This window comes from Eurosta solidaginis, unplaced genomic scaffold, assembly GCF_040869045.1.
Source record: "Eurosta solidaginis isolate ZX-2024a unplaced genomic scaffold, ASM4086904v1 ctg00001803.1, whole genome shotgun sequence".
In the NCBI taxonomy this organism is placed as follows: Eukaryota; Metazoa; Arthropoda; class Insecta; order Diptera; family Tephritidae; genus Eurosta; species Eurosta solidaginis.
In genome coordinates this window covers 1-14,913 of record NW_027137281.1, presented here as the reverse complement: position 1 = coordinate 14,913, position 14,913 = coordinate 1, and the positions used below count along the sequence as shown (strand labels likewise).

The window sequence follows — 14,913 nt, the reverse complement described above, 5'->3', positions numbered from 1 at the left end:
ACGGAATCATTTGGGATTCCTTCCGGCATCATTTCTGGATGGTTTTCGGGATTTGTCCGGGATCCCGTCGGGGTTATTTCGGGACCTTTTCGGGGCTAGTACGGGATCATTTGGGGATCCTCTAGGGGTCTTTTCGTGACTTTTTCTGTATTATTTCGGGATCATTTTCGGACCCTTTCGGCATAATTTCTTGATGGTTTGCCGGATCCATCAGGGTCATTTCGGGACCATTTTGGGATCATTTGGGGACCCTTCCGAGATCATTTCTGGATCCGTCCGGGATGCCGTAGGAGCCATTTCGGAATTTTTTGTTACTTTTCCGGGATAGTTTTTGCACCCTTCCGGGATCATTTCTGGATCTGTGCGGGATCCCATCTGGGTCAATTCCGGACTATTTCGGGATCATTTTGGAATCCTTCCGGAATCATTTCTGTATGGTTTTCGCGATCCATCGTGGATCCCCTCGGAGCCATTTCGGAACTTTTTCTGGAGTTAGTCGGGATAATTTAGGGACCCTTCCTGGATATTTTCTGGATGGTTTCTGAGATCCGTCCGGGAGCCCGTCAGGGTAATTTCGGAACTTTTTCGGGACTATTTCGGGATCAATTTGGTACCCTTCAGGCATCATTTCTGTGTGGTTATCTGGATAAGTCTAGAATCGTGTCGTTGTCATTTCGGGTTTTTTGGGACTACTTCGGGAACTTTTGGAAACACTTCCGGGGCGTTTCTGGATGGTTTTCGGGATCCGTCCGCGATAGCGTCGAGGTCATTTCGTGGCTTTTTCTGGATAATTTCGTTATCATTTTGGGATCCTATCAGGTTATCAGCTCATAAAGTTCTTTTTTTTACTCAATTACAAAAATAAAATGCATTAGACAGAAAAAAAATTTTAAACAGATAACTTTATAAGCAGGCTAACGTGAATAGCCCACATATTTCATTTTCTCCTTGCGGACGGGGCCGCGGGTAAAGGCTAGTACTTAAATAAATGCATCCAACTCTCGCGTCAGATGTTGGTGACCGAAACCAAGCAATAAAAACAAAAGGTACATACATTTAGTACATACTTACAAACATACATATTTAAAGGCAGTTATTTGTACTTTGATTCCTGTCCATGGGATGATCTCTTGTACCGCTACATGCTTTATTATTTTTCAATAACTTCAAAGTATGTTTGAGCTCTAGGCCAATATATACATATGTTTATTAAAATACAGCAAATGTGTTTAAACAATGTATATTTATTTGTCGAATGGTGCAGTCATAAGTTCCTGAAGATGACTTCAGATTGAAGTCGAAATATTGGCAAGACAAACCATTCGACAAATAAATATACATTGTTTAAACACATTTGCTCTATTTTAATAAACATATGTATATATTGGCCTAGAGCTCAAACATACTTTGAATATATTAACTTAAAGGCCGGAATACAAGAAATTAATTCTTCAATAACAATGTACGTACGTACCTACTTATGTATGTATATACATTCAGACATACATTCTTTTACATTGTAATGATACCTATGTTAAAATTCTGAAGCCTAAATAAAATTAGATATGAAATAGAATTCAACGCGGCCAGACGGCTTTTGAGCTCACTCTTATTATTATTTAACAGTGACAGTTAAGCAAAAACTGTTTCCACAGCATTTAGTTATGCTTTTAATATTGAGCTCAATTAGTTTCATTGCCTTAGGATAAATACCACCCGTATACTTCTCCAGGCTTCGGGAACATAACTATCTTGCAGGCATGTTGAAAAAACATACCACCTAAAAAAGGTATCAATTTGCCGCAAGCGGCTTTCAACATGTCCGGTATCATTCCAACCGACCCCGCCTTTTTGAAGGGTTCGAATGATTTGATAGCCCATAGATATACGATGTTTGTGACGTCGGTTTCCGGAAAATAAGCGCGGTCTTCTGGTATATTGATACTCATCGCATTCGTGCATACCGGAAATTGTGTCTCCATCAAGAGCTCCAAAGTTTCCTGACTGGAGACGGTTCATGAGCCACCACATTTCTTTATGCTACTTCGGTCTACGTTTGACTCAGAATATTGTAACGAATTTTGGGGATTTCCTTATAATTATGCACTTTCCGCTAACGTTCGAATCGCTGAGCTGTCGAATAAATAACTCCAATATTCAGTATTGCAAAATGGTCTTTATTTAGACTACTCTGGTAGAAGCACAATTAATATTATACTTCACTAATAACGTGTTTAAATCAAACTGATTACTGACTCCTCAGCTTACGCTGCTTTTATACTCTCGGTCACCTCGTTCACCCATTTCTCCTAAGGTCTAGGCGCATAGCACAACATCTAAATGCGTGTTAGAGTGTAAGCAGTCTCTGGAGAGAATCGGGACAGGGAGAAGGTTGAAGGAGGAAACGATCGAGCTCGTTCTGTGCCCGTGCCCTGCGCTTGCCTGGCTAAGACTCCAGCTATTAGGAGTCATACAGCTGTCAGATCTAGAAGCAGCAAGTGGCTTAAGTCTAGGAAGCTTCTAGTATTTGCCAAGAGGACGGAGTTATTTTATAACATAGGTCCTGGTTTTTGATAGGGTTTTTCATTTTGGTCGTTAAAACAAACTTCTGGTAACACTACGGACTCAATGTCTATGTGAGGTCCTCATGGACCGGCCAGTTCAACCTTACCTAACCTAACATATGTATTAGGGGTGTATATTCTGCAAAAAAACGTATCCTAGCATAAACCATTACTTTTCTGAATAGAATTGGCAAAATTGAAAAAAATAATAATAAACGATTCTGTATTGTTGCTTGCTAAAAAGCACTGATGACATGATATGAAACTTCTCGCTCTCTGAGAGAGCGTGAAAATGTGCATTTTTTATAATTTTTTATCATAGATACCATCATGCTCAAAATCAAATTTGTGCATTTCAGAATAAGTTTGGGGTATTTTACATGGTAAAGGTTTAACTTATAATTTTCACCGAAAACTTACTCAAGATTGTCAAATGGGATATCAAAAAACTCGAATTTTTGTCAGGATTACAAATCCGAAGAAAAAATAACTATTTTTCACCCGTGGAAAATTTATCAGTGACAACACCTTTCATCGAAGGGCTGCACACGAAACGGGTTTTCATACCAGCTTTCGATTGGAGAAAAAGTCAGCTTCTTAGTCTTCGCATTGATCTAAATGGATGCACAAAGGCCAGGTTTTTGTGGAGCGTTGCAACATTCCATTTTTGACAGCTGAGATAAATTGTAGGTATACGTATAGGTTAACGCAACATGTTTAATTAATAGTTTTTTGCGGACGACAACGCAGATACTTCACCAAGTGATATAATTTCGTAATTTCTTATACATTTTTTGCGTTTTTTATTGTATGTGGATATACATATGTATGTAAATAAACGTTTTGGTCGCATCAAAGTGAAAAAAGGGACTAGCCGCTTATTGTTATCTTATGGCGGTGCCAGAGCAACAAAGCAAAGCAACGCAATCGAAATATATTATTTCATATTTTTTCACTTATCTACCACAAAATATTTCTACAAAACTTTGCCTTTTTTATAAATTTTAATAAGTTTTTATCACCTTGCTCATTTTTTTGAAAATAATGAAACCGAACGGATTTCTTGGAGTTTTTTTTTTTGGGTAGTTTAGGCAACTCTATAGCCATCTGATGTTCTTGGAAACAAATGAACTTTTGTTTACAATCGAATGAACTTCAAGACCCATTCTTGGAAACGAATGAACTTTTGTTTACAATGGAATGAACTTCAAGACCCATTCCTGGAAACGAATTGAGAGAGAATAAATGTTTCGTATCATGTCATCAGTGCTAAAAAGCGAATGAACAACTCAAGACGATGTACGAAATTATGTGCGCGATCATCGTGCTCTCACGAACACATCTGCATTTTCATTGTGCCGACGTCTGTTTTATATACATAACGGGATATGAAAAAACATGGCAACAAGCCACATATTGAAATATTAACATGCATTTATATACTGAAATAGAAGAAAATTTTCCGAAATAACGAAACAAATTAACGGCGTATAAAAGAAATACTTGCATGACAACCTGGCTGTTTAAGTAGGCTTAAAGGGCCAATTAATGGTGACTTATCCATAACCATATAAAACAGCTGATCGAACCAACCTTATGGAAATCAATGTAATCGATTAATGGTACCATACCATATCATAGCCAACCAATTGGTTTTTGGTTTCTCGCCATATCCATAACCTAAAAATATTTGAGTTGGTGAATTTAACAACTTTTTGTAGATTTCATTCATTGTTTTGGATACGTTATGACTAAGAGACTTAGTTTTTGTGGAGTATGTTTCTAATTTTTTGCGTTTTCTTCATTTTTAGGAAATTTTCACGATTTTTAGGTTAAGGCACCATTAATCGATCTGGAGATGGTTATGGATACGGGTATAGTTACGACTATGGCATTAGGGTTAAGGAAGTTTAATTCGCACTTAAACTACTGGCTACCACGATTCAATCACTGGAGGTTTGCCCGGCTGACAAAATTTTTGACAATTGCAGCTATTTTGCTCCCAAATCGAGTTGACATCCGTTAACTGTTCTCTGCGTTCTTCTAGTAGATATATGTATATATTAATGAACTGCATATTTCCTTAGAACATTTTTTTTAATTTTATGATGGATTTATTAACTATGCCCATGGCTCAATTATATGGTTGGCTCATCTCATCAGCTTATTTATTTCATTGCATGGTCGATAGGATTGTCAAAAGGAGATGACAAACTAAAAATGAAACCAACACATTGGCAACATTTTCTTACAACATACACAAACTGCTAAGTTTTATGTTTCCATTCCATACCATTCGCACCAACACCAACACGCAGATTTTGACAATCTGAACTAACATATTTTGTTTTTGTACAGATGAGCCAACCATATAGTTGAACCATAATATTTTAGTGTAGCTGAACATGGTAATTTTATGAAAAGTACGGACATCAGGGAAAAGTGCGTTTTCGTAAACCTATGAACATAAGAAACCTAAACCAATTTAAAATTCATCATTCCACGTCAAAAACTCGACTAGTAAATCGATTCACGTAAAAATGTCATTAGTGAATAATCATTGAGCATGTTAATTATAATTTGGAATAATATGTATATACTTATTCGGACCACGTGAGGTAGTACCAAACGAACGCCTTCACAATAATCTAAATTAACGGTTTATCCGGAACACTTCCATTAATACTTAACGGAAAAGATCTTTCCGAAATTTCAGAATAAAAAGGTGAAAACTCCGCACAAAAGCTCAACTTTTCTGTTTGCAAAATCAATGCCGGAATATAAAGTTCTAAGACAATAAGCCATTTTCTTTTATATCTTTTTTTGTTAGTATATTGCGGCTGCTGAGTAGAGTATCACCATGTCATCTGCCAGTTCAACATCGTTCTAACTCAAAATATTTTTTAAAAATTTCCCAATTAAGTATTTGTCACAAAAACGCCCTATATCAGAATTAGGTTGAAGAACGCCTTATGAAGAACTCCCTCTTATGTCAAAATGGATTGAACTTATACTCAGACGGGGAGTTTTTGAAACAAATTTTGAGATAATGTATTTTTTAATAAAATTCTGAAGCACAGCATTCTTCAAACAAATTCTGGATGGGAACATAACTCTTTATCAATTCACGAAATATTTAATTATTTCCTCCAAAATCTGTTGGCATTTACAAATTTATTATCACTACTAATATACTATTAAAGGTACTTTTCTGCTACAATTTTCGCTGAAGGGGATTGAATTACTCCACATTTTCATTACTTAGTAAAAGCAACCCGTCCAGATTCTTAAATTTGGGAGTGTCAAAGCTATGTCATCATTGGAGAACTAACCTCTAGTAACTGAATCATGAATGGCCACGGAGCATCAAAATCAAAAAAAGGTATTGTTCATTTCAAATCATGCATTAACTTAAGGTAATTCTATACGATAGTATGACACTGCTAATACGCGTCAAAAAATATTGAGAGAGGGTCGAAAGACGCGTATTGACAACAATAATCCGAAGGCGGAAAATTAAAATTTTAGCTCGTTCAAAAGATATCGCCAAAAAACCGAAAATGGCTCCGGAGCGCTCCGAAGCCGGGGTGGAATCCATATTATTTTTGCGAAGAACACCTTTCTGCATTGGCGGCCTTGGCCGCGCTTATAAAAAATTACCCTGGGTGGGTCCAACACCTGGGTGGCAAAACACTTTTACCCACAGTTTTTTTTTTTGTGGCTACATCAAAATCATCAAAATTACAACAACCACATGAAAATTTAGAATTTCTTTCGCAAATATCTCTTGATAGACCCAACATCGCGATCCTGGATCCAAAACGCGTCTTTTGATGCCTCTCTTGATATTTCTGGTCGTGTATTAAGAGTGTCATGCTGTCGTATAGAATTACCTAACTTAATTAGTGACTCAAATTAAACAAACTGTATTTCTCAACTACAGTGTATGCCACGACAGTTTTCTTGGCCCCCCAGCGGGTTAGGGGGTTAGAATATACCCGCCGTAGGTATGCCTGCCGTAAGAGGCGACTAAAATACCAGTTTCAAGGGGTTGTGTAGCGCAACCTTTTCAGGCCGCCAGCGCAATATATAGCTTCTCCAAACCCAATTGTCAACTTCACTTCGAGCGGCGAATCCCGTTTCCCTAACATACGAGGCTCTGGCGACCCCAAGCTCCTCATGGAACTTGGAGTGGGAAGGGAGGGACGGCCTGAAGGTTTAATGTGGCCACATAAATCGTTCCCGAGATGGTCGGGCTAGCACCTTAATGGCGCTGTGTTACCGGAGCGTACCGGATCTGTATCCGGCAAAGGACCATCACATCGATAACACTCCCCAAAGCCTTATCGCCACAACAACAACAACAACAACAGTTTTCTTGGATCTACGCTTAGTACATTGAATTTCTTGATGACGAAACTTGAATTGAAGGCCAAAAAACTTTAAAGCAACACACTTGACAACTCAACTACGGTGATTACGTTAATAGTCGACAAACAAGCTAAGCACTGCACAGGGCTTATATGAGTAATTAACACAAAGTAGCTAGCAGTTTTGATTAAAAAAAAATTTACTCCAAAACGGGTCTTTTCATACCTCTGTTGATATTTTTGGACGTGTATTAAGAGTGTCATGCTGTCGTATAGAATTACCTAACTTAATTAGTGACTCAAATTAAACAAACTGTATTTCTCAGCTACAGTATATGCCACGACAGTTTTCTTGGATCTACGGTTAGTACATTGAATTTATTGATGAGAAAACTTGAATTGAAGGCCAAAAAAAATTTAAAGCAGTGCACAGGGCTTATATGAGTAATTAAGACAAAGTAGCTAGCAGTTTTGATTAAAAAAATTTAAGAAATGGATGCATCCATAATTGCTAATTTGTGCGTATATATACTTACGTGGAATGTGGGTACACATCATCCCGATGACATATCTATGATGGGGGCCCTTTCGCTCGACGGAACTTCATCATGTCCCGATCAGCGGTTACCAGATATTTATGTTGTTGGACTGCAAGAAGTTAGTACACATGCTAAAAATCAGCTATTCAACATATTTCACGATGATCCATGGACATTTAAAGTGAGTGAGTATCTCATACCATACGATTATATAAAAGTGAGCACAGAGCAACTACAAGGAATACTCGTTATGATGTTTGTGCAACCTAAACATGAGCCTCACATAAAAGACGTAGAAGTTCAAAATACGCGCACAGGTTTAAGAGGCTTGTGGGGTAATAAGGGTGCGGTAAGCATACGTATGACTCTCTATGGTACAGGTGTGACTTTTGTTGGTGCACATTTAGCGGCGCATGATCAGAAGTTGGCCAAACGCATTGAACATTACAATCAAATAGTAAATAATCATCATTATAAAACATCCAAATATCGCAGCATATTTGATCATGACTGCGTTTTCTGGTTCGGTGATCTCAACTTCCGTTTAACAGGCACCGATTCTGCACGGGATGTACGCTCATTGGTGGAACAGGGTAAATTGGATGAGTTAATAGAACGTGATCAACTATTGTTGTTACGTAAAAAAGGCAAAGAAGCATTCGCCTTGCTCACTGAACAATTACCCACTTTCCCGCCCACATTCAAATTCATTGAGGGCACATCAGAGTATGATTTGAAACGACGTCCAGCATGGTGTGATCGCATTTTGCATCGCGTACAAGAGTTGCGTAATCCTGATATCGTATTAGGTATAACACAATTATCATATAAATCACATCCAGACTATGTTCTGTCCGATCATAAGCCTGTCTCAGCTGAATTTCTCTACAAAATTGAAGCCCAAACGCAAACAGATGATAAACTGTATGAGTTGATGCATAGAGACCGTAGAAATGAAGCGCCCTTAGCTAATGTAACTATCTTATTTGTTATAGGTTTATTGTTTATTAAATTTATACAAGGCAACTTGTTTTTATTTCTCTTGTTTTTAGTCTTCCTGCAGCTTGATACCGAAATGGTCGCACCAATTTATTAAAAAACTAAAGCAAAAAAAAGAAACTAAATTTGAACGACGAGTATGTTAAGAAGATCTATTTATTTGAGAGAGAGGCAAAGAGAGCGTAATAAGTGCCAAAGTGCTCAGCAAACAAATTTATGCCAGCATAAGATTTATTTTCCTTCTCTATTAGCTATGTTTTTTCACGTCTATATACGTTTGCGCTTAATCTTTATATGGACTGATAAGCGACAAACTTTAAATACACCTCTGAAATTGCTACGCATAAAATTAGTACTACTAAATTTCAATACGCATTATACTCAGATGTAACTGAAATATGTGTCCACGTTTCACCCTCTGCACTAATTTCGTGTATTCTATGCGCGTCCACTATCTATCACAACTGATTCAGCTACCCTTCAAAAAACGCGAGTACTCTATAAATATTGTAAGGAATACTCCTTTGGGAGTATAGGACTGCTCCAAATCTAATCTGTATTCATACAAAAAATGTGCTCCAATTAACATTGCGATGTCCTAGGAGAGGAGTAGGTGATCCGACTCTCGTTTTGTTTGTGAGTATTCCATAGAGTACATACGTGAGAGTACTTTTCAAAGTACTTTCACTGTAGTACTCCATGGAGCACCCACAGAGGATCATATGCCAAAGTACTAAAGAGGAATTGTGTCGGAAAGAATTATGGAAGTGAATTTAATTTAAAATGAAAGTAAATGAAGGGGGGCAATACAACTTTTGTATTTTATACTACGAATATTCTTATGTTATTTAGCATTTGCGTGAATAAAGAAACTAATATAATATTTATACATAAAACCAGTGCGCTGTTGCATTTTATCAGAGTTGCCAAAGTAAAATTTTATTATTAGTTATTTGCATGCAATATTTTACTTTTGGCAACTCTGTTCGATCGTTATTGTGTCGTGATCACTGTCGTTAAAAAACGAGCAATGATCGGCTGATGGTGGTCCGCAAACGCATTGCATAGGAGTATTGTTAGAGTACTCCAACATGAAGAAAATGGAACACGTAATCCAACAATTTTTGCAGGGTATATGTTATACACAGAAATACAACAGAGGGTTGTGTCTCCGCTTTTCGGTACACACTGTGCTGGAGCTAGTTGTTTAACCACTGCCGCTAGATGGGTCTCCTAAGCATTATCTAAGCGAGGATAGGCGTTTTTTTCACGTGCAAACGCAACGTGTACGCGTGTATCAAGCATAGATATTGGCGTTCGGCCAAATATATGTATATATATATATTTTTTTTTTTAAATAAAAAGCCTCATTGTGCATCCCGAAGCAAACCATCGTTTCGTCTTCCAGACGATTCGTTCGTGTATTTGTACTGTACAAGCATGTATGGAATACATACATATATGTGTGTAAGTAACCGTTCGTCTGGACAGGGTTTTCAATAAGGCGGCGCATAGGGCCGGCTATCTTCAGCAAAGAGGATAGATATAATAAGAGCCGTCACTCGTTGTTTTGTGGCGAGTAACTCGCTGGAAATCCAAAAATTGATGCCGAATCAAAGGGGATAAATAAATAAGAGCGACCAGTCTGCTACGAGTGGCGAGTAACTCGCTGGAAATCAAAAAAATGTATGTCTAATGTTTTCTGCGAGGGACATTTTTAATTGTCTCGCATTTATCCATGCCGTGTAGGAACCTTGGGCAAATATTATTTTTAGAAAGAGAATTAAATAATTAATTAAATAAAGTTGGAAAAATAAACACAAATACCCCACGAAATGTATAGAAGACATTTATGCACATTTCGCCCAAAAAAAAAAAACTTGCGATTACCCTAACGAAAAACATTACCCTAAGTAACGAGTGACGTCTCTTATTATATTTATACTGCTTGCTGCTTGGTCATACCTAACTAAAAATATTTACGTTCCGTCTCTTTCCTTGAGCATTTGTTGGTTCTGGCCCCATTGCGAGCATTAGAAGAAAGTGTGGTCGGCATCGTCCTTGTCTACATCGCCGTAAACGCACTTAGGATCTTCGACCTTTTTTATTCTGTGCAGGTACTTTTTGCAGTACCCATGTCTAGAAACCGTTTGGGTAACATAGTAATTTACCTTACCAAAGCTTTTGGTGCTCCATGCTTCAACATCTGTGATATATTTCGCTGTCCATCTGCCGTTGTTCATTTGACCATCGTTCTTGCCACAGCCTTAAAGTTTCTTCCCTGCTGTCTTAACGACTTTTCTGTGTTTGCCACAGTTCGGAGACGTACAGTAAGTTGGATAGGGTGATGCCCACTTGCAGCTTTCTCTTGCTTTTTGTTGGTCCTCTGATGTTTGCCATCAACCTGCTTAGTAATGATACCTGTTAAGATGCATATTGAATTTGTGCCCAGTATGTTGTTATAGTTAGACTAATAACTGTTATCGACGTCCCTGAAAACCGAGTGTGCCCTCACTGCCTTGATTGGGATGTGACGGCTGAACATTTTCTGAGCATCTATCCCCCGTTCACTAGACGAATAATGCTTTCTGGAAAGATGCATTAGGAGACGACACCCATACCTGCTGTTGTATTAACGCTAAAAACACTCCCCGAAGATTTGTCACAAAAACGCCCTATATCAGAATTAGGTTGAAGAACGCCTTATCTCAGAATGATTTTCATTAACTCCCTCTTATGTCAAAATGGATTGAACTATACTCAGACGGGGAGTTTTTGAAACAAATTTTGAGATAATGTATTTTTGAATAAAATTCTGAAGCACAGCATTCTTCAAACAAATTCTAGATGAATGACCAAACCAACATAACTCTTTATCAATTCACGAAATATTTAATTATTTCCTCCAAAACCTAATAAACTATTAAAGCTACTTTTCTGCTACAATTTTCGCTGAGGGGGATTGAATTACTCCCCATTTTCATTACTTAGTAAAAGCAACCCGTCCAGATTTTTAAATTTGGGAGTGTCAAAACTATGTCATCATTGGAGAACTAACCTCTAGCAACTGAGTCATGAATGGCCACGGAGTATCAAAATCAAAAAAAAAAAAAAAACAAGTAAGGAAGGTTAAGTTCGGGTGTAACCGAACATTACATACTCAGTTGAGAGCTATGGTGACAACATAAGGGAAAATAACCATGTAGGAAAATTAACCGAGGGAAACCCTGGAATGTGTTTGTATGACATGTGTATCCAATGAAAGGCGTTAAAGAGTATTTTATGAGGGAGTGGGCCATAGTTCTATAGGTGGACGCCATTTAGGGATATCGCCATAAAGGTGGATCAGGGTTGACTCTAGAATACGTTTGTACAATATGGGTATAAAAAATGTGCTAATGAGTATTTTAAAAGGGAGTGATCCTTAGTTCCATAGGTGGACGCCGTTTCGAGATATCGCCATAAAGGTGGACCAGGAGTGACCCTAGAATTTGTTTGTACGACATGGGTATCAAATTAAAGGTATTAATGAGGGTGGTAGTTGTATAAGTGGTCGCTTTTTCGAGATATCGCCATAAAGGTGGACCAGGGGTGACTCTAGAATGCGTTTGTACAATATGGGTATCAAACGAAAGGTGTTAATGAGTATTTTAAAAGGGAGTGGGTCTTAGTTCTATAGGTGGACCCCGTTTCGAAATATCGCCATAAAGGTGGACCAGGGGTGACTCTAGAATATGTTTGTACGATATTGGTATCAAATTAAAGGTATTAATGAGGGTTTTAAAAGGGAGTGGGCCTTAGTTCTATAGGTGGACGCCTTTTCGAGGTATCGCAATAAAGGTGGACCAGGGGTGACTCTAGACTTTGTTTGTACGATATGGGTATCAAATGAAAGGTGTTAATGGGTATTTTTAAAAGGGAGTGGGCCTTCGTTTTAAAGGTGGTCGCCTTTTCGAGATATCGCCATAAAGGTGGACCAGGGGTGACTCTAGAATATGTTTATACGATATTGGTATCAAATTAAAGGTATTAATGAGAGTTTTAAAAGGGAGTGGTGGTAGTTGTATAAGTGAAGGCGTTTTCCAGATATCGACCAAAATGTGGACCAGGGTGACCCAGAACATCATCTGTTGGATACCGCTAATTTATTTATATATGTAATACCTGCCAAGATTTCAAGAGTTTTTTATTTCGCCCTGCAGAACTTTTTCATTTTCTTCTACTTTCTACTTAGGTGTCACACCCATTTTGCAGTTTTTTTCTAAAGTTATATTTTGCGTCAATAAACCAATCCAATTACAATGTTTCATCCCTTTTTTCGTATTTGGTATAGAATTATGGCATTTTTTTCATTTTTCGTAATTTTCGATATCGAAAAAGTGGGCGTGGTCATAGTCGGATTTCGTTAATTTTTTATCCCAAGATAAAGTGCGTTCAGATAAGTACGTGAACTAAGTTCAGTAAGGATATGTCGATTTTTGCTCTAGTTATCGTGTTAACGGCCATGCGGAAGGACAGACGGTCTACTGTGTATAAAAACTGGGCGTGGCTTCAAGCGATTTCGCCCATTTCCACAGAAAACAGTTAACGTCATAAAATCTATGCACCTACCAAATTTCAAAAGGATTGGTAAGTTTTTGTTCGACTTATGGCATTAAAAGTATCCTAGACAAATTAAATGAAAAAGGGCGGAGCTACGCCCATTTTGAAATTTTCTTTTATTTTTGTATTTTGTTGCACCATATCATTACTGGAGTTGAATGTTGACATAATTTACTTATATACTGTAAAGATATGAAATTTTTTGTTAAAATTTTACTTTAAAAAAATTTTTTTTTTAAAGTGGGCGTGGTCCTTCTCCGATTTTGCTAATTTTTATTAAGCGTACATATAGTAATAGGAGTAACTTTCCTGCCAAATTTCATCATGATATCTTCAACGACTGCCAAATTACAGCTTGCAAAAATTTTAAATTACCTGCTTTTCAAAGTGGGCGGTGCCACGCCCATTGTCCAAAATTTTACTAATTTTCTATTCTGCGTCATAAGTTCAACTCACCTACCAAATTTCATCGCTTTATCTGTCTTTGGCAATGAATTATTGCACTTTTTCGGTTTTTCGAAATTTTCGATATCGAAAAAGTGGGCGTGGGAAATGATCCGATATCGTTCATTTTAAATAGCGATCTGAGATGAGTGCTCAGGAACCTACATACCAAATTTCATCAAGATACCTCAAATTTACTCAAGTTATCGTGTTAACGGACGGACGGACATGGCTCACTCAAATTTTTTTCGATCCTGATGATTTTGATATATGGAAGTCTATATATATCTCGATTCCTTTATACCTGTACAACCAACCGTTATCCAATCAAACTTAATATACTCTGTGAGCTCTGCTCAACTGAGTATAAAAAAAAGGTATTGTTCATTTCAAATTATGCATTAACTTAAGGTAATTCTATACGATAGTATGACACTGCTAATACGCGTCAAAAAATATTGAGAGAGGGTCGAAAGACGCGTATTGACAACAATAATCACAAGGCGGAAAATTAAAATTTTAGCTCGTTCAAAAGATATCGCCAAAAAACCGAAAATAGAATGGAATATATCCGCCGTAGGTATGCCTGTCGGAAGGGGCGACTAAAATACCAGTTTCAAGGGGTTGTGTAGCGCAACCTTTTCAGGCCGCCAGCGCAATATATAGCTTCTCCAAACCCAATTGTCAACTTCACTTCGAGCGGCGAATCCCGTTTCCCTAACAGACGAGGCTCTGGCGACCCCAAGCTCCTCATGGAATTTGGGAGTGGGGAGGGAGGGACGGCCTGAAGGTTTAATGTGGCCACATAAATCGTTCCCGAGATGGTCGGGCTAGCGTACCGGATCTGTATCCGGCAAAGGACCATCACATCGATAACACTCCCCAAAGCCTTATCGCCACCACAACAACAACAACACCAGTTTTCTTGGATCTACGCTTAGTACATTGAATTTCTTGATGACGAAACTTGAATTGAAGGGCAAAAAACTTTAAAGCAACACACTTGACAACTCAACTACGGTGATTACGTTAATAGTCGACAAACAAGCTAAGCACTGCACAGGGCTTATATGAGTAATTAACACAAAGTAGCTAGCAGTTTTGATTAAAAAAAAATTTACTCCAAAACGGGTCTTTTCATACCTCTGTTGATATTTTTGGACGTGTATTAAGAGTGTCATGCTGTCGTATAGAATTACCTAACTTAATTAGTGACTCAAATTAAACAAACTGTATTTCTCAGCTACAGTATATGCCACGACAGTTTTCTTGGATCTACGGTTAGTACATTGAATTTATTGATGAGAAAACTTAAATTGAAGGCCAAAAAAAACTTTAAAGCAGTGCACAGGGCTTATATGAGTAATTAAGACAAAGTAGCTAGCAGTTTTGATT

At 37.8% G+C, this 14,913-nt stretch overlaps 1 protein-coding gene across 1 annotated transcript; it reads left to right on the top strand.

The window, feature by feature from the left end:
- The first annotated feature begins 5,811 nt into the window (after positions 1-5,811).
- Positions 5,812-9,731, top strand: LOC137236327 (phosphatidylinositol 4,5-bisphosphate 5-phosphatase A-like). Its single transcript, XM_067758849.1, has 4 exons — positions 5,812-5,946; positions 6,508-7,297; positions 7,361-8,446; positions 8,526-9,731. Exons 3-4 carry the CDS (start codon positions 7,427-7,429, stop codon positions 8,616-8,618), a joined length of 1,113 nt encoding a protein of 370 aa, XP_067614950.1. The 5' UTR covers positions 5,812-5,946; positions 6,508-7,297; positions 7,361-7,426; the 3' UTR covers positions 8,619-9,731.
- The last annotated feature ends 5,182 nt before the right edge of the window (positions 9,732-14,913 follow it).

Excerpts from the sequence above, each read along its gene's own strand:
- LOC137236327 (XM_067758849.1), top strand. The coding sequence starts at position 7,427 with ATGGATGCATCCATAATTGCTAATTTGTGCGTATATATACTTACGTGG. Across the intron at positions 8,447-8,525 it reads ATGAAGCGCCCTTAGCTAAT|TCTTCCTGCAGCTTGATACC; the intron begins GTAACTATCTTA and ends TCTTGTTTTTAG.